The following is a 20,964-nucleotide window of genomic DNA, read 5'->3' as shown; positions in this document are numbered from 1 at the left end:
CCCCCCCCCCGCCCACACCCCAATAAGACAGCATGATAGCAAGCAATAGTGGCATAGCACCAAACCACAGCCGAAAGTCAACACGATGGACCGGGAGCTGAGTCCGCCCCCTATTCCTGCTCCACCGGGCCTCCCTCCGCACCACCGGAGTGTCCAGAGTGTTCAGAACGATCTGGTCCCGGGGGCAGCGTGTCCAGCCAGTCACTTGCCGCCCCTGGATGATCAAAGAAAAATGTTCGTTCGTTGTACACCACACTTAACCGGGCCGGGAAAAGCATGGCGTATTTCATGTCTCTAATCCTCAGTCTCTTTTTCACCCCCTGGAATCCAAGTCGCTATTTCTGAACCTGCTGGGTAAAGTCCGGGTAGAAGCTGACTGCAGTATTCTCATAAGCCGTTGGACCAGATAGGCGTGACGCTTGCAGGATCGCATCCCTGTCCCGAAAGCTGAAGATCCCAGCAATGATGGGACGCGGAGTGGCTCCCTGCTTAGGCGGACCACCCGGGATCCTGTGTGCCCGTTCAACAGCAAAAAACTTGCTGAGGCACTTGGGTGCTAGATGATTCAGGACCAGATCTTCCACCAGCAGGTCCACCGAGGATGCTTCCGAAGTTTCCGGGACACCAACCAGACGGACGTTGTTTCGTCTTGCACGGCCCTCAAAGTCGTCCAGGCGTCGAGTGAGATAGTCACGGGCGACTCGCAAGTTACCGACCTCTGCCTGTAAAACGGAGACGTCAGTAACAAGACTAGATGTCTTTAGATCGAGGGATTTGACCTTTTCATTGGTTTTCGCAAGGTCAGCCCTGATCAAGGTAACATCGATAGCGACCGTATCCAACTTGTGGGCCAGGGCCTCATATTGTTGACCCAGCGTGGCCTTCATCCCAGCAAAGGCGCCCATGACGTCCCTGAACGACAGCTCTTCATCCATCGGGGAGTCTTCTCCCACAGTGGCCGGGGATTTAGTCGATCCACCCGGAGAGCCCTTGACGAGGGTGTATCTGTCCATGACATTTGATTGCACAGAGCCCCCTCGCGTTGCCGGTCTGGTCTTGCGTTTCTCTCCCTCAGGCTTGGTGGCCATCTTAGTTCGTGCGCCCCAAAGGGTAGTCTGAGACCTAGTAAAAATGGCTAAAGTCGATGCGCCCGCAACAATATATAAATGAAGATGCGAACCAATCACCAAGTGATAAATGGCAAAGGGCCGAGTCACCAGTCGGTGAATAGTGGTGAGGTTGAAAGCAGCAAGCCAGGGCGATCGAAACAAAGTCAAGTAGGTCTAAGCGCGAGAAACGAAACTGAAAGTAGACAACCGGGCAAAGGAGGCTCGCATGATCCATTGTTGTTCAATTACTGTCCGGCTGGCAGAGAAGCCGAGCCCGGGGGCAGTACCATGGAACAGGCCGAAAAAGTTCAAAAGTCCATATCTTCAGCTCCCGATGTCCAAATCGAAGTCCGAAAACGGAGAAACAATCAGCAGGGCCGTGCCAGTAATAACCCGTCGTCCAAATCAGGATAGGGTTCAGGATAGTCGGTGGAGGTGGCGAAGGTCCGGGAGCCCTAAGCTCACGCGACCATCTTGGGTGCGCGCTAAACCCCTCCTCGTTAGGTAACATTTTAAACATGTCTGATACCAGTGGCATCGCACATGTATTTAAGAAAAATTTTCGGGACTGTTAGCACCCTTTGAAACAGTTCTGGGCATTTTCCCGAATTGTGTCCATTCCTTTTTCGGCGGCCTGCCTCTTCTTTTGGGACTCGTAGCAGGAATTTTATTTTTGATCCTTCTGCTCCGATATGGCAAGCCAAGCCACAGACAGAACTCCAGCTACAATGGGAGAGACGATGCTAGCAATACGCTACCGAGACCGAATCACTAAAGTCCTCGGATTAGCTAAGAGATCTGAGTGCAACTTGGTTTCTTTCATACAGACCAATCTGGCAAGATTGCATCTTACCTGTGCTTCGATATCTGCTATGCGGAGAAGAATGCATGTTGGACGTCTGTCTTACACTACCATCAGCAGTACCAATGGATATCGATACTTTGCTAGGTCCGGTAACGACTCATGCAACGTGTTGTCCCCAGTGGCTACCTATTCTGATGACGGCATTCGTTGAGACTTCACCATTACGAGTAGGTGGCGGTGAAGTACGAGATGAAAGCAGCACCACACAGGTACAACCTTCTGTGAGCATTGCTGATCCCGACATCGATGATGGCAATAATTCTCACATATGCACTATTTCAGCATTTTCGAACTTGGTCGAACTTTCACCTGATGTTGTAGACCAATTTTTCGCAACTCTGTCTGATATGATGTTCTCCCCGAACAACGAGAATAACTTTTAAAACAACGAGCACACAGCGTTCCCTGAACTCTGAATTCGGCCTTCAGTTTTTTTTTTTTGATAAACGAAAGTACTGAAAACAATTGGAACTATTTTTTCCCCTGAAAGCGAAATTATTTTTTTCTACTTCCAAAATATTTACCTTTTTGTTGGCAAATGGTACTCTGCTTAAAGTAGAACTATTCTTAGAGAACAGAGCTTCTATTTTTAGAGACACTAGAGACAATATTTTACCTCAGCCTCTAGCACATGTACAGTATTTTATAAATATGTGATGAAATGGTCTCGACCTTCTTTTCTGTATTCAGAGCCATTTCATAAATGTAATTTTTGCAATTCATTCAGCCGATATTTATATATGCATTTTCTGAATGATATCACTGCTTGAAAAACGTACAGTACCAATACTCATTTTCGTGTATATACCATACACCATTTCAAATGCAATTTATGTATTTTGGGGTGGGTTGGAAAACACACATGCATCGTTATATGTTTAATATTGCTTAGTATTTAGTAATGATGGACATTAATACATGGAGTGGGTGTTGTGAATCTATCTAGGACCCTAATCAGGATATCCCCGATTCATGCCCTTATATGGTTATAACAAAACATATCCTTATAAAGGCATAGGAATCATGTCCATATCTAGTTATAGCCCATGCAGTCCAAATACGGCAAGGCTACTCCCATAGACTCCTAGAAAGTACAACACGTTCTTTAAACAAACCAAGCCTCCAGCAGCCCGGGAATTCCCCCTGCTTTTGTTTTGATTTGCATAAGAACTCCTTGAGTTCAGAAAGAACTGTTAGTTCTTAGCGACGTCTTATGTCCAACCTTATGTGAAACCCGGCAACCGCCAGGTATAAATATACCAACGTTGCCTTAAGCAAACACACGGTGGTTTGGAGCAGAGCGGCTCTCTACTTGCCCGACGCCCAGCTGATGCGAGTGCCAAAGGAAGCCGACCCTCCCATTTGACGCACTGAGAGAGACGCTGTCTTTTCTCCTGCCGAGAAATTCCAGCTCCGGTGTTTCCAGTCACCCTTGCGGGTTGCCGGGAGATCGAGTCCTGAGAGAGAGATACAAGACCTCCTACATTCCATTACCAAGGTACGGAGCTGACTAAATCCTTAAGAGAATTCTTGATTCAGATTCTTGGCAAAAAACCTAACTTAACTAAAACTGCAACTTACTTACTCCTTCCCACGTATTAGGCTTAGGGCAGGTACACCGGGGTAGGCGTATCTTAGAAGCACCAGTTGAGTACGTTAGTTAGTTGTTTTATGTATGTATATATTTTATCCGTTTTAAAGTATCATATGGCTAAGAAACCATATCAATGCTTTTACAGTATTATTTCATAATACTCCTTTTACTGTACGCACTTTACTTCATGATAAGTATTGCAATTGTGGCAACTCACTTCTCTTGCATGAGAAAGAAGACTGCTCAATAAAGAACACCTTTTATTGAAAACGCCTGTCTCTCTATTTCTCTGCACTCTGGTGAAACTAAGTATGCACGATTGACTGAGTGAAATGACTGTCTATTGTTTTCACACGACTCTAGAGATATACTCTTTATTCTGAGGGAGCAAAGTTGTCATGTTTATGCGGTTGTCAGAAACTAATCCCTTCTTGTCTAATCAGGAAAGTTAACTCATTCCTGTTCATTCGAGAAAGTTTCTAGTGACCTCTGAGCTAGCTGGCAAAACTAATTAAGTCTAATATAGTCAGTAGAGACCTAGATGACCTCAGTCCTACGTCTACACTGCTGTTTATATAATTCCAATGCGCAAAACCTATTGGGAATATAGGAACTACACTACAGTAACACCACCCCTCTCTTTATTTTACTGCCGAGCCCGTTAACCTTCCACGTCATGAGAGTGAGTGTCCTAGGTTGGGATTGCGTCATGGTGGGTCCTATATGAAAGGACGGTTAAGGGGCCTATCCGGAGAATGAGGAAGCAAGTCCAGGGCTAGTACGAGTAGGAGCCACGAACAGACAGCCCTCAGAGACAAGATAGCAAAAAATGCAGGACGGTGACGTGTACCATGTTCAAAATCGATGGAGACTCTGCATACTCTGCAAACACTCAAAGAAAAAAAAAAACACCATTGGAGGTAGAATACAAGATTGCGATATGATCCATCAAACAAAGACCAAGCAAACAAACAACCCCAAGCCCAATGTCCCTCCCCCCACCCTGCGTCCCTGCCCACGGACTTGAAACTGCCCACACCCCAACTCGGCAGAGTGCCTGTCGCCCTCCCAACCTTAAACGGGGGACCCGGGGAGCCGGTGATGCCACTCGCCTGAGAGTGGAAGAAATCGGTTTAGGGCTATAACACATAGGATCGAGCTCACATTGGTGTGCACATCAACATCATACAATGAGCGTATCATCCCCAGGGCGAACCAGAGTCCTCTAAGAAAGAAAGAGGGGGGGAAGGGGGGTCGGGAGAGGGGGGGGGGAAGGACAGGGTCAGGAAGCCTCTCCCAGGCCCAGGGCACCCCTCGTCGCTGAGGGCGAGAATCACGTTAACCCTAGACAATAAGGATCTTTACATTACGGCAAACCCATAAGGCCAAATCCAGGAGCACCGACGCCCTCCTTAGTCCCAAGGAGCACATACAACAGTGAAACCCAATAGAGAGCACTCAACAATACCAAGACAACTAATGGCCACTAGAGAAGAGAGAGGGGAGGGAGGGGGGAGGGGGGGGGGAGCGAGGGGGGAGGGGTGAGGAAAAAAGAGAATCAGGTCAAGATAGAAAGGAATAGCCACCCGGCTGCCCACTGTCGTCCAAGTGAAGATACTGGATCTGACGACAGCAAAGTTGGAGTCCCATCAGTCCCAGCGCAGGAAGTTCAGAGATCTCACTGATCACCCTGGGTGTCCGCAGTAAACAGTTCGGGACTCCCCGGCGGCGGATCTCGCTCGGAGCGAGCACCAGACGCTCTTTGCCTGCCCGGAGAGTGTCTCACCTGGCGCCAACCTTCCAGCCAGTCCAATACCTCACTCGGCGATAGGAAGAACCAAACCTTGCCCTCCGACTCCACACGTAGTTTGGCCGGGAACAGCATGGAGTATTTTATTTGTTGGTCTCGCAAAGCCTTTTTCACTTCCAGGAAACTGCGTCTCCTCGCTTGTACCTTTACCTTTCGGGAAAGAATGTGATGCGGGTGTTGTCTATCCGGAGCGGAGATACAGCCCTGGCAGTCTGAAGGATGACATCCAGGTCCCTGAAATTGAAGACCCTCGCAATTATGGGACGAGGGAGGGCCCCTGGCTTTGGCCTCCCTCCTGGGACTCTGTGGGCTCTCTCGATTAAGAAGTAATTGACAATTTTTTGGGCTGGAGATGCTTCAGGATCAAATCCTCAACAAAGAGGTCAGGTGCGGGCTCATCGATTCTCTCCGGGACCCCCAAAATACGGATGTTGTTCCGTCTCGCCAGCCCTTCATAGTCATCCAGGAGGTCCCCCATTTGTCGCTGCTGTTGCTGGAGTTGTGCCACCTGCTGCTGTAAGGAAGAGGTGTCATCTACAAGGGCTGCGGTTTTAATCTCGACATCTCGCACTTTGGAGTCCATATTGCGGAAGTCCGCACGCAGCAACGTTACTTCTACATTCACGGAGTCTATGCGAGTCTCCAATGAGGATTGGACCCCCGCGATTGCCTCAATGACATCCTCCAGGGTGAGGGCCCTCGTCGAAGGCGCGGGGGAAACAGTCTGTGCGGGCACTTCCGGCGGTAAGGTCTTGCCATCACCCTTAGAGCTCCAAGAGAGTTTATTTATTTGCCTCTGTGTGGAGCCCTTGTTCCCTTTACTAGAAGCCATCAGGAAGCACAGCAGGGGACCCTGTGTCGGGCCCACAATCACCATCAAAAAAGCGGCACCCACCTGGAGAATCACGTCCGAGGATCGGGCAGGTACAACCCGTTGGCCGCCACCAGGAGAAAAGACGCCGAGGCGACCAGGCGCAGCAGTAGGGCAGCAGAGTGCAAGGGATGGCGTCACTCGGAGGGACGGGGGGGGGGCAGCACCTGGTGTGAGGCCGCTGAGTGTAATCTCCACCACTGCTTCTATGGGGGGTGCTGAGCTCGGCCCGATTGTCAGCCAGCCCTGATAGTATCTCTGGGGTCTCACAAGCCGATATCCACACAGAGGTCCGTGGGAACCCAACCTACAGTCCGGCCACAATGTATGCCCCACCAGGGACGTAGAGATAGCAGAGCAAAGTCTGCTCAGGACACACGTGCACTGGGGCCCATAGCCCTCCACAGCCAGGACCTCCCAGGGGAGGCCAATAATGAAGGCGCACAATGCGCCGCAGTCCGGCCTCTAATGCGGAGTCCACGGGGTCCGGCTATGGAGTTGCGTGTTGTGGCCCAGGAGCGTCGCGGCGGCGTATCCTCCTCACCGCCAGCGTCTCGGGCACCTCCTGAAGGTAGGCCAGCCCCTCGGCCGGAGAGAGGATGCAAAAGAAGTCAAGGTCAAGAACGGAACTCCAGGGGCGATATCTGGGCGGCCGAAGGTTAGGCCGCAAAGCCGGGGCGTACCGTAAAGACCACGCCGAGGTCCAGTGGGGGTACTCTGCACACCTCACGTCGCTCCCCCGTGCAGGTCACAGCAGTGCGTCGCTCCACTTTGTCGGGAAGAGAAGACTTCTCGTCCCCTCCTGCAGTCTCCGTAGGGCAAGCCTCGGTCGCAGGTCGGGCGCAGGACTCGCCTAGACGTCAGGGTCCAGAGCCGATACGGGCCTCAGGCCGCCATCTTGGCAAGGTCGCCTGGGGACGGTTCCCCTCCGGTCACTCTTGCCGCCCCAGCACCGATATAGGGATCTGTCGGGAAAACACCAAGTGCATACCAGTAGTCTTCACCGAGTCTCCCGCTCACCAGGGAGACTCGTGCCCGGGAACGGATGGAAATAGCGGATAGTTAGGCGAGGGCCAGGGAGCCGCGCTAGCAGGCGACCATTCCCTTCGGCTGCTGGCCACGCCCCCCTCACTGGTTCTTCTTGTTCTGCCCAGTGTACCTGCTGGTTGTTTCTTCTCCATCCGCTGGATCTGCGGCCCTGCCCTAAAAAAGGTGATCTCAGGTTTGCTTGGAAGAAGGTGGGTGGTCCAAATTGGTACATGGGAGGCCAGCCAAAGTATGGGTTCTTAATAATGACTTGTAGTAAAAACATAACCCACAAAGCCCTATCTACAAACTTTCTAACCTTGACTAGGCTTCATCTCTCTGCTAAGCTGCTCCTATTGAAGGCATCCTTTCTAGCTCTTCCATTATCAAAGTCAAATGCACCCCTGTTAGGCACTCATATGCTATCTCCAGGTGGAATAGGGCTCCTGGGTGTGACCAGAAAACTTTAAAAGACTTGCTTGGGGTGTTTCCCTTAGACTCCCAGATGCCAAAGCAGAAGGCAGAATGCTCTTTGAGAGCGTTGCTTTGTGAAACTGCCTGATTTCCCCTGTCAGGATGTGATCAGAACAGGGGGCAGTGATTGCCATCAGTAATTTGTCTTAGCAGGCATTTGGTCATTGACATTCTGTTTTGACAAATTTAAATCCAACATAATGGAGTTGAGCTGAATAAGCCTATTGCACTGGAATAGCCTCAGATCTGCAGTCCATTCCCTTTCACACCTCTTCCAATTTTACGATTGGCATGAGAGAGACGAAGACCTAGATGAAGGGATGCAACCAGTCAGCACATGATAGGAACCACGTTTAAACTGGTTATTTAAAATACAGAACTAGGTCAGCCTTATAAAAAGCCTATTTTTGCAACATACCAAATAATGCATGTTAACTATTGATATTATTTTGGCATCTTAGTTATATGCCCATGAATGGCATTCCTAAGTACTTACTAGACTAAGTTAGAAGAACTAAGCATTTGACACTGCATAACTCTACCAAAGTATAGTGGCTGCAGCATCACTTAACAGCTTATCACCTTAGGTCTTGTTATGTCTTTGAACATGCAAGTGTGTACAGCTCGCATATTTTAACGTTGAGCGTTACATAGATTTTTAAAGGCACAAGGACAGGTGGTTAATCTAACAAAACTTTAATGATTTGTAAGTCAGATTGCAAACCCACACTCAGACCTGGCCTGTACAATTTGTACTTACTCGTATTGGCTGTGCAGAAAAGTCAAACAGGCTGCTCCTTTAGACCAAACTGATACCATTGCTTTAGGAAAAGACACGTACAGCAAAGCCTTTTTAGCAGCCCTTCACTGCCCAGAGGTATAAAACACGTTTTCAAAGATCAAAAAAACTAAAACAACTCAGGGAACACACACAAAAGATGGATTTTTTACACTACTTTTTACTTACACTGGTCTCTAACATTTTAATGTTTTGTGTCAGACAAAATACACAACTATACACCATGCTAGTCTGGAAAAAAATTAGGAATATGCACATCAATTTTCTTGTACAGTTGTTAATTGAAGAAACATAGGTGTTCTTAATTGTCACCGTGCCTACATTGTAAATGGGATGATCAGATATTCGAGAAAAAAAACCTCTCCTAGTTATTATTTCTGTCTATTAACACTTTCTTTGACAATTAAGTTGCACTCAGAAGCATTAACATAAAGTGCTTCCTCTTTCCAGATCAATGCGTAATCTGCTTGATGGAGAAATGGAGCATTCTGCTGTACTCAGACAGGAAATTGATAACTTAAATAGAAAATTAACAGAACAGGAGGAACGACACATGACGAAGGTTCAGGCATTGACAAGGTAAGAGATTTTCCACAGACTCTAGAAACCTGGGGTCAGTTTTTCAAACTTCTGTCATGTCTTCTCCAGTGCACGGTTGGAAAACCAGTCCAGAAAGCAGGATGATTGTCTGTTGGCTAGTGGGATGGTCATCTACCAGTGGGCCACGTTGTCCTCTTTATGGGCATATTTATTTTTTATTATTTCTTTTAGTGAAAGAATTAATGTATAAGCAAAAACTAGAGAATAACCGAAGATACTTAAAGTAAAAACAATAATATTACAGTAAATGAAATAACTCCGAGAATGTTCTCATGAAAGAAATGTATTCACCATTGACATGAATCACATAAGGATGGCAATGACTCTAGTCTGAATCACAGCCTAATAAAACTTAGACTACCGCACACAAGTGTCAGGCTGCTAATATCTTTTTATGGATTATCTACTACCAATATGATCCCTTGATAACTCAATAATAGAATGAATCTAGTATGTGACTGAATTTTAATCCCTTGTCTTTCACGCTGACAGTCTGTTCAGTCTGCAGCCTCTGATCATTAGCAAATCTAATGATTTTCAACCAATCCTAAATGAGTGAAAATGTATCACAGAAATTGTTTCTAAAAAGTAAAAGGGCACACATGACGTCACTAAAACATTTTGAACCGTGTTCATCTGGTATATTACTGGCAATGGCCCAAAGGTATGGAGCAATCACACCACCCAGATTGGCTCTGTCATGGTGACATTTAGAACTTATCCATTTCGCTCTCAATATATGAATGCCTATAGAGAGCTTTATAGACTTCAATTATAGTGTTTTGATCGGCGCATTTTTTTTTTACCTCATATGCTTTATCTAACGTAATACGAACTTAGTGGGTGAATGTCTAGATATTTGAGAATGGATAGTTTGCTTATTGAAAGTCTTATCTTATGATACTGACTCTGACACTCTGCGATTTGTTTGTTCCTGAGAAAAAAATGAAGGAAGGGCAGATGACAATAACCCTGTCATTGTTTCAAGCGCACCAATGATTTCTATTTTATATTTTGTTTAAGTGGTTATAAGGACAAAGGCCCCTAACGATTTTTACCTCTGCCTCGACCTCGCCATAGTTTACCTCTGTATTCAAAGTTCATTGGTGTTGTTTTCCTTTTTGGCACAATCTGAGAGGCCACTTATCCCAAGGGGCCACCAAACGACAAATATTCAGGTCTATTGCTCTATGGGGACATCCTTAGTGCGCCCCAGGGCCCCTGAGCCACCTTTAGCACTGTCATTAATATAAGGGATCTGAATTACATATAATAGAGAGGCTGGGATTCAAACAACTTCTCCTGAGGACGAATTTTGAAATGGAGCAGTTAGATCACATCTCAGCCTTTCAGTTTCTTCACAATCTTTTCTTTGAGAGAACTGGACGATGAAGACTTTGTCTGATGTATCACAGAGTAGCCCCGTGATTTTTGGACTCTATTCTTCTAAGCACAATATTCTGGAGTCAGAGGGGGTTCTGACTTTCCTTCCATATTGTTTTTGTTAGTAGCCATATGTTTGAAGCAATGCTCTGCATACTCCTGCTGTCTATTGTTGGGCTTGGATGCTTGAGATTCTTTTCCTTAGAAAAAGTCTTTCGAGTCTCAAGGTATAGTGTGACTCCTTCCTTAATTGGCAATGCACATGGGGACTGACTCCAAGTTAGTTTTTTTTCTCTCCATCAGTTTCAGTAGTGTACCTGTGATGCTCTGAGTTCGATGCATTCCTCCCGCTCGTGTTTGGGTCCTGATTCCAGGTGGGAAAAGAAAGCTCAGCCATCCGTTTTGCTCGATGGCAACTTTCGGTAACTGATCCATGATTGGCTTCTGACTGCCAGGGCCTTGGGCCCTTTCGGGGCAGAGGAGTCCTCGTCTACTTGACTTCTTCATGGAGGAGAATGCACTCAGGGTTATGGAATGTATGCCCTTTAAGAACTGTCCCCAGTGCCCTAGGACCGACCACAACCTGTGCCTCTTTCCTGGCCACGATGACACCAGGTGCAAGGTCTGCCCCACCTTCTTGCACTATCCTCAAAGTGTCCAGCAGGATGCACTTTTTGTTTATTATAGTGGTAATGACTATTTATTTTATTACGCTCTTAGATGATGGTCATCCGACAGTTTATGTGCCTAGCAGGAAATGGGCTTGCGTTTCAAGACTTATGGAGACACAGCATTGGGTTACCTGCTCTCCTCTAATCCACCTCTCCTATGCTACTAGTTGATCTGTGTGTAGCACATATTTTTGGGGATTCGCTCCCATATACATATCTATCTAGATAAACATGCTGCAGTTTCTCAATTGTCACCATCTGATGTAATGTAATGTATTCAGATTACAGACTCCTTAATATTTTCTATGTAGTTCACATGTTAATTCATTCAAACATCTGATTACAAACTTCAGGGACTAATCAACCTCAGTGATTGATTTATGCAATTCTGTAGCCCATGATGAGGAAAGGACAGCACTGATTGATTGTTAACAAGAAAGGAAAGGTCTACCGGAATATGTTTATCAAATAATTCACCCATTTACTTTATAGGAGGCAGAAGATCATGTATATTGTAAATGAGATTAGTTTCCAATTCTACTGTAGTCACATTAAAACAAGGTGTAACAAGAAGTATTTTAAACGGCTGTTTGAGGAGCACTTAATTATTTATCCCTCTGGTGCAGGACATTAAGCATTCATTATCGTTCCCTAGAGCACTACAGAGAGAACATCCAAACTTGCTGCATCGGCCTAAGAAGGTTTTAAATATAAGTTGATTCTGTCCTGGATGGGTAGCCCTAATGAAGCTTGAGTGTCCCTCTTTGGAGACACAGCAGTAATGGTAAATGAGGGTAAAACAGTGCAGATACTATGACTGAACCACATATCCTCCTTGCCTCAAGAGCTCAGGGACATTACCTGCTACTGTTTGTTGTAGATCACGTTGTGTCAGGGTAATTAAAAGCTCTTGAGGCAACAGATGAAAAATCTTTCTTGCTGGTACAGCAAAATTCATAACATTCTTTTGGTATCACATTCATAACTGTTTGATATTGTGAGTGCGTCAGTGATATGCCACACCTAATGGATATGGTTGTGTTTGAAAACTGTTTTGATCTCCGCCTCTGCTCAATCTCCCCCTCAGTGAATGATCAACACTCTACAATTGGGATTGACAAACCCCTTATCTATATATGCCACCTCTGTAGAATGCAGTGGAAGAGAAAACATGATTAGTCCAGCGCCTTTATTAGAGACTGTCTTGACATTGCTATGAACAGTAGTCTGAACCATAATACTTTCACTCTCCTCAGCGTGAAATAGTACCTCTAATTGGAACTCTTCATTAGAAAGTATGTAGGCCTAGAGTTAGGCATAAGAATGTACCAGTTTATTATCATATATGTTATGTTATGTTAATTAAACTTCTTAAGCGCAACAGTTACCCTAGGGTGTCCTGGCGCTGAGCACTGCCTGCATGATTGTCGAGGCTGGGGGGCTCATAAAGTTAATAACCAAGTTTTCAGCCCCTTCTTGAAGGAAAGGAGGTCAGTTGAATTCCTCAGGTGGAATGGAAGGTCGTTCCAGGCCTTGGAGGGGCAAGCAATAAAGCTCCAAACTCCCCACCTAGCTTTTTTTTACCGGAAGAACTATCACTTTTTTTGCTCCAGTAGACCAAAGGGTCCTTCTGGGGATATACCACTGAAATTTTTGTCTTAAGTAGTCCGGGCCCACTCCCTTAACGCACTTAAAGACCGTGCAAAGGGCTTTAAAATGCGCCCTTTGTTTTATGGGGAGCCAGTGAAGTTGCTTTAGTTCTTTCTTAACCAAAACAAATTTTGGTATCTCTGTCAGCATTCTGGCCACTGCATTCAGCACGATTTGAAGCCTGTTAAGGTGTTCCGATGAAGACTATTACAATAGTCTAGCCGTGACATGATGAGGACAGTGACCACTGTCCTAAGACTGTCTTCAGGAAGAAAGCACTTTATTTTCCTTATGATTCTGAGAGCCAGGAAACATGCAGAGACCACCCCACTTAAGTGTTCCCCAAAGGTAAGCCTGTTGTCCACTATCAACCCCAGGTTTTTTTCTTTCATAGTTGGTGCAGGGCAGGTTCCCAAATCTTCCGGGCACCAGTATATAACCTTTGCTCTGCAGTTCAACTCTTGTGCTATTATTTTACTGCCTGTGACTGAAATATAGTGAGGATGTTGCTGGGGTGTACAGATGGAAGTGCAAATACTAGAAGATCCTTGCAAAGCTGCCCTTTTGTCCTATGATGTCACTTGTGCTCAGCGTTAGAGATGTCTGTCCCTGTTCATGCTCCATCATTTTGTTTCTCTGGGGTGTTTCCCAATATAATCTTTGCCGTCTGATGCCGGGGAACATAACTGCATACTTTCAAGACGTTCCTACTAATGCTCCATATTACGCATGCATTCTGCTTGAAGTGGTCCAGCATCTCTAGCTTACTATTTTTATTTTATTCAAAGTTTGAGTCGGGGTAGGTTAAGGTTTATTGAGTCTTGAAACCAGCATTTTTTAACCCCTTTATTAACAGTGGGATTATTTTAGGATGTTGTGAATTATAAAACAAAACACACGATGATGGACGGAATGTTGCTCATTGGCAAAACAATCACCCCCAGTCACAGATCTGGGTTTAATCCATCGTTATTTTGCTCACCGCTCCACCCCAGTTCAGACATGGCCATATGCAAATCAGTTTTGACCTTGTGCCTCATGGGAACAGTCCAGCCCGAACTGCCAAGCCATGTTTTCCCTGGACCGGAATCAGGCATCCTAGGACCGGTTTCTGTGTGTGTGTTTTGCTGTTGTGAATTATGTCCCATGTTTCAAACAGATTTCACGGTGCCTTTGTTCCCCATATTGGTGTGATCTCCTGGAGTCTTCCTTAGAAACTCTTGCTTAAAGATGAATTCCTTATACATTGCATTGTCAAGATACGATTTACCATCTTTCTAGGGAGCCCAGATTAGCTTTGTTATAGCATTGCTGATTTATCGCCTTCACCGTCTTCTCCAAAGGCACCGCCAGAATTAGTAGGCTATTCCAAAGAGGGGCTAGACACTTGTCCCTAATCATAGCCAGAATAGCTTTAAGGAAGTTATTCAGTTATCTAGCCTGACAGTCATGGCGTAGCGCCCCTCATCTGCTTGGCAATAGTATCCTTCAGTGAAGGAGCTGGCCTACTTAGCTACAGTTAAGGAATTGTTGCTCATAACACCTTTTGTGTTCTTGTAGAAACACTTTCCAAGTATGTGGGAGCTTCACATTCTGTCCTTCTCAAAATAAAAGTACACTTAGTTAATCACCCTTCTTCGTCAGTGACAGACATCCAAACTATTAATAGTGATTTGATGTTTCCAGTGGGTTCGATTTGTCTTGAATTTCTCTTTATTGACAGATTTGTCATGTTGTACACAGCTCAGAAACTCCCTACACACTGCTGTTCCCCCATAGTGTGTTAGTTATAATCAAGTGGTTATTCAGAGCTGTCATTCTCTGCACAAGACGCTTGTCCTTCTCTCCATATGTAACCAGTTACTGAAAGTGCTCTCCAAGAGTCAGTTGGTTAGCCTCATATTTTCCCTGTGATACACAAAAGGCTGGCCTGCACCCGTTGATTATGCTCAACATGCTTGGGTTCTGGAGTGACCAAGAAACAGTTTTCCAGTACCTCCGGAAAGTTGGGACTTAGAAACCTTTTAACCTTCGGAGACCTGGACAGAGTACCATGACATCTTAAATAAGAAGTCCCTTTGGTTTCCAAGAATTGTTGGATTGTCCTGCTCAGAGCTTTTTCAAGCTCAGTATGTGGCTACAGCAGAACTGCTAAGAAGTAGTATCCTGCCATATAAAGCTTATCTACTACTGCACCCTGCTTTGCCCTACGGGAGAAATTGAGAGGAAAACATTTCTCACAGTGAAGGAAACAATGTTGACCAGTATGAACGACTTTGGCTTACCTTTCTCCTTCTGCATCATAGTTTGATAGAAATCATGCTTGCATCCTGGTCAATTTCTCCATTAACTTGCATTGGCACTTTGTTTTCTCTTTGGTATTTTTGTTGGACGAAAAGCTCTGTAAATATGTGTCTCTGGTTCCCTTAATACAATGTTCACACTTTTTCTTTCATTTTCATTATTAACTTATCTCCTTCATCACTAAATTGGAAAGTCTGTTTGGGTTGGTAGGTTTAAGTATTTTTTTGATGTTGCTTATGTTCTTAACATGCATTTCTCTAGGGAAAATTCTGCTCCTTGTACAATAGATACGGGGGTTCAATAAGGTATTCAGTCTGAAACTGTGTTTGCTACCAAAAAGATACTTCATTATTTAGTTGGGGGGGGTTAACCTTCCAATAATCTAATTTCTCTCACAATATGACTGTTTTTAGCTATATGTTCCTTGTTTATCTCTTGAAAGTCCGGCTATTCAACCAGTTGAAGAGCAGCTCCATTTAAAAGTTATTACTGCAAGGTTTAAAGTGCAAAATAAAAAAAAGTGTGAAAGTGCTAATTGCAAGGTCTCATACTAGATGCAAAAATGGTAGCTAAAATCTTGGGGCTTCCTAGTTGTTATAGTTCTCCAAGAAGAGAACGGAAGCTATCGAGGATAACACATCAAACAACCTATGAAAATGGCATTTGTAAATTGCAATGTGTTAAAAATAATTGTGTGAAAAAAACACCTTAAAATTTAATATCAAACTATTCCTTAATGCCATTCAAATTATTAAATGGCCAAACATTTGTATAAACAAACTTTTAACTGAACCTTTAATATTGTACAATGCCTTTAGCCTCTCAATCATCTCAGTAAGATGATAGACCTTAATAAGTGTCTTTTTATTTGCAAGTTAGCCTTTTTAATGATATTTTAAATATTGTGGAGGAGGCTGATAGTAAACATATGATGTGGCTGTGACCCTGAGTGCAGTAGAAGTGGTCGTTTTGCAGTAGCAGGGCTCATGCACCTGCTACTAAGACACCTCTGATTGTAGTTCCTTACTTTTGTTGAATTATTTTGCGTGCCGTGGGGTTTTAAGACATTTGTAGCTTTTAAATTAAATGCCACTAGTTGTTCCTTTTATTATGTGTTATGGACATGTGCAAAGCAGAAAAGGTAAACAAGGCTGACATGTTTTTGCAGACAATATTCTTTGTGCAACACCACATGCTTCATGATCACCCCAGGCCACTTATGTGGGGAATCTCACACTTTATTTGGCAGGTTACAAATGTTGCCTATCTTCCACTACACCCCACCAGGCAATATTTTAGCCATTACCATTGCCCAGGGTTATCTGAAGATCACATACTGTAATAAAAATGAGGCCAGTTTTTTAAATAAGCCTTTGCAAAGCCAATAGGCCTGGCATTCACTGTGGAGCTATTGCCTTTGCCAGTGCTTCTTTATTTTGCTATAGTTCAATATAACGTTACTATTCCAAGATGGACAACACGTTTTAAACCAACATGTCAGCCATCTTGAAAGGATAAAAAATGCGAGAATATGTCAAAAACATTCCAAGATGTCCGCATGCATGCAGGTGAACTGGCGGCCATCTTGGAAAGGTGTTTGTTACACTTTAGGGAAAAACATTCAAAGATGGCCCCAATGCGTGCACACTCATGGGCAGTCTTCTTGGATGCTTTTTGTCCAAATCAGTTTGTTGGGTTTGCTTCTCATTTCATACTTCTTAGGTCAATAAAATGAGTTGGATAGTAATAAATATTGGTTATTCAGTGCCAAATATGCCGCCAAGTTCTGAACATTCACTTTACAAATATACAGGTTTGATGTAGCTTCACAATTATCTTTTGTTGCTTTGTGAAATATCCATGGTAAAGCCAATAGGTCTGGCTTTAATCTACTAATGAATCTTAATGCATTTTTGCATGCCTGTGCTAGCATGCTTTTGCACAATACAGCCATACCTATTGACTTTGCTAGCAGTGCTTCACAAACTATAAACAGACAATGGGGAAGCTATTCTGCACTGAGCAGAAGAAAACTATTGTTCTACAACTCAGTGGTACTCATATTATCTGCCTCAGAATGGTGAAGATTAAGTGGCCCACAGGAATTCAAGCTGTGACAGTGAGAGCAAACACACATGCCTGGATTTGATACACTAGTGCACTGAGCCACCGGACTCAGCTTTTAATGCATTTCACTGTGCCGTCTTAGTTGTATAAGTAATTACATGGCAGCAGTGCATTAATAGGTCGTGCAAGGATAAATATAGCTTTTGCATTTCTCTTTAAGCTTATTTAAATGTTCAGTCCTCTGCGTGATCCCATCAATCACTGAACTAGGAATGTAAGCGGTAAAAGTAAGCAAGCATCAGTAAATGCAATAGGTTTCGCCAATGTGATTAATAAGTTATTTTTTGTTGTAAGTTTTTGCTTGGTTAGCAGTTATGCAATATAAGTTACTGAAACTGCGTAAAAGTATTAGGATTTGTTTAGTGAGAAAGGCAATATATTGTTTAGTAACTGATGGTAATATAGAGCGGTGATATCAGGTGAAAGGCAGAGGATTTAACTAAAATGAAATGCAGCCCACAAGGTTCTCCAAATAAAAATGTGAGAAACATGTTTTAGAATGGTTGTGATTTTGGGGGTAGAAGGGGCTTCCTAGAAACTACGAGAAGATGAGTTAAAAGGCGTTGGAAAAAGAAAATCTTACAGCTGACAAGCACGCTTGAAATGCGTGCTGACACGAGGAGATTACATTAAAAGCATTGGACAAACCAAATAATGCTGGCAAAAAGCACACAAAACATATTCAGCTCTAATGAAATATCTACACTGTCCGTGAAGTTGTTAATTAATATAGAGTGAAGTAGTACAAACAGAGGGAGATTAGGTGAAGTGCAGAGAACAAGTAAACAATTTTATGCAGCTATAATATAACAAGCATGTTATATGTTTGTCTAAATGTGCCTGCCCTGCAGATTGGCATCAGGAGATCACAACAGTAGTGTGAGACGCTTTATCCGGTGTCTCTCAATAAGTTTCTCTTGTCCATGTAATTTATGCTAAGGCCTTCTACATTTCACTTTTTGGCACTCAGTTTGCTTTGTGTCAGGTCCCCGACACCTAGTTCTTGCACTTTGCACATCCATAGATTTATTGTTGGTTGATTTAAAGGCTCTGCAGGTTATAGCAAAGTCGCACTTCGACCAACAATTTTCTAAACTTTACAACATTTGCAAAAACGCCCCAGAAATCCCTCCAACAGGCCTGGTGAGGAGGGAGAGATGTTTCTCATCATGCAGCCTGTTGCATGCTGTGTGAGTCAGGGCATCTTTGATGTGCAGAAGGAAAGCCTTGCATCTATCGGAAAGAGTTGTCTTCAAAGGGTGCTGACGCACATACCAGTAAGGCACGAACTTGTAACTCAGGGTCAACACATACACCCACGCACAAGTGTCTTCACCTAATACACACTTCGTGCAGTAAGGCCAAGAGACTTCTTTGGAAAGAAAATTAAAGAATTCAACAAAGCGTCAGGCAGAGAACTTGAAAAAAACACCGAAATCAGCGCCGGATTGGGAACCACAACCGGCCCTGGCAAAGTGCTCGGCCGGCCCCCCCTCCCCACTCAGGGGGGGTTGGAGGTGCCACCGAGCTCTTTGTCATGGCCGGTTTTCGGCCGATTTTGTTACAGGGCCGATTTTGCAGCATGCGGCGCACTGAGGGATTGCCCGGTGCCCGCTATGGTCAGTCCGGGCCTGACCGAAAGGCTCTAAATGTGTAGTAGTGTCACAGATGTTAATGCAAGTTCTTCTCCAGGTTCTCATACACAAACATGTCTACAAAAACAAATAAAATGTGCTCATTTGTTATGAGCAGTATTTGTCTTACTGAAGCCACCTTCTCGCCAGGCGGGCACCTGAGCTGAACCGTTAATATTTATACCCCTCGGTGGTGAATGATGCACCTTTACAGCCGGAAAAAACAGCTTACTCTAGCTGGCTCATTTTGTAGATTAGTATTCTGGGGGAAGTGACAGTGAAAGCTAGCTTGTTTAAATGTGCAGGCTGTAAGGATGCCTTCTCGCAACCTAAGGATGGTATTAGGTTTGATACAGCACAAAAAAGAATATACTCTTCCCTGTACAATACGTCAGATGAGAGGTCCCTCACTTGTTTCTTACTTAATATGAGGTCCCCGATGAAGCATTGTTTCGAATTTGACAATTTTGTTGACCACTATGTCTTAGACCTATTGTTCCTTACAGAAATGTGGTTAGACGAGGCCTCAGAACCTGACTTAAATAAAGCAATCCCAGAAGGATACAGTATCAATAGATTAGCTAGAGCAGTTAAGCAGGGTGAGGGGGATAGCAATTATCTACCGAAATCATGTCAAAGCTACCCCAATCTCTGTCTTTGAGGATGAAGCTCTGAAGTTTAATTTCAAAATTGCTATCAAACAACTGTTAATGGTGTCCTAATCTGCCTCCCTCTGGGCCCTAGAAATATCTTTGTTATAAGATTGCTCTTTTTAAAAATAATGTATGGAGCTCCAAAACATCACTGTTAGGAGATTTTAATTTCCATCTTGATTTGGATGACAACCACAAAACTGGTTATCTGGTTGACTGCTGCAGCAACTTTATCCTTCAGCAGCTAGTCAATGAGACTACCCATAAGGCCAACCATATCCTCAATGGGATTTTTACTAACAATTTAGGTTTAAAATTGATAATATCCTACCACTATTATGGACTGATCATAAAGCATTCATCTTTAAACTAGGGATAACTGTGAAAGACTTGTGTGCCAGGAATGCTGGTATTTCAAAACTCGCAGCAGCGTCTCGATTCATACATAAAACCAGGTATTCATAGTGTTCCTGCCATCCTGACTTTACGCAGGAGATGGATAGGACTGCGGACCATTATCTCGTTTGGTAACCTGACTTATCCAGTGTTCCGGTAAGCGCGCTTTCACTATTTGGTCCTTTATCGCAATTCACTTTTGCTTTCTTGCTAGTCACTAATTTCTACATAGTTCAGTCAGAGCGAGCACAATATAATTCACCTTTTCCTCCGCCCGTGAAGTGCTGCTACTCAACCCGATTTCAACCCTCACAATCACCCTGCAAGGCGCGTACTTCTCATGCTCCTCTACCCAGTCACATTTTACGGTTCTCGCCCGTCGATAGTTGGCCTTAAAGCCGGCCAAGGCGCAATTCAGTGCATTTACTTAACTCGGCATGCACACAGCAGAGTGCTAAACTCAAGATAAACTCGATTTAGCAGTACTTCAATACACAATTTCTAATCGACACCGGCACATGCGCAACTTAATTATCATCTCAAGGCATGTAGCCAGCAGCTTGCACAGTTTACTGCACTTGTTCTTATTGGTACAAACGTGTTACTCAGTCCTAACTCACCGCACTAGTTCACCCGTACCTCGATAGGCTCCTTGCACACTGCCACGTGGGTGCGAGTATGATATGATCATAATTGAATTAGCCCTCTTGACGCACGATTACCCCTCTCCCACAGATAATTGGCCATTGTGCCCAACTGCCTCAGGCTGAGATCACCGGCCTACAAATAGGGTGAGTATAAGTGCTCCCCTTATATTAGGTGTAACTACCTGCAGTGCACCTACAGTCTGTCTGACACACTGCTCATTACTTGATTTCAGACTGTCTCGCCCCCACCCCACCTCCGCACACCTGTCTTGAGGAAGACCGCCGTGACCACCCATTGGGACACCATAGGGTCGAAACGTTGACGCTTGTCCTAGGTCCAGTACCACCAGG

At 44.5% G+C, this 20,964-nt stretch overlaps 1 protein-coding gene across 2 annotated transcripts in view; it reads left to right on the top strand.

The window, feature by feature from the left end:
• SNX29 (sorting nexin 29) overlaps nucleotides 1-20,964 on the top strand; it is a 1,714,757-nt gene that overhangs the window by 520,711 nt on the left and 1,173,082 nt on the right. For both annotated transcript variants that reach the window (XM_078663166.1, XM_078663167.1), the window contains exon 13: nucleotides 8,999-9,127. In XM_078663166.1, coding sequence (XP_078519292.1) covers nucleotides 8,999-9,127 — 129 coding nt within the window. The remainder of the gene's footprint in view (nucleotides 1-8,998; nucleotides 9,128-20,964) is intronic.

Source organism: Lissotriton helveticus, chromosome 10 (assembly GCF_964261635.1).
Source record: "Lissotriton helveticus chromosome 10, aLisHel1.1, whole genome shotgun sequence".
NCBI lineage: Eukaryota > Metazoa > Chordata > Amphibia > Caudata > Salamandridae > Lissotriton > Lissotriton helveticus.
The sequence above is the reverse complement of the archived record's forward strand: the minus strand, read 5'-3'. Positions and strand labels throughout refer to the sequence as shown.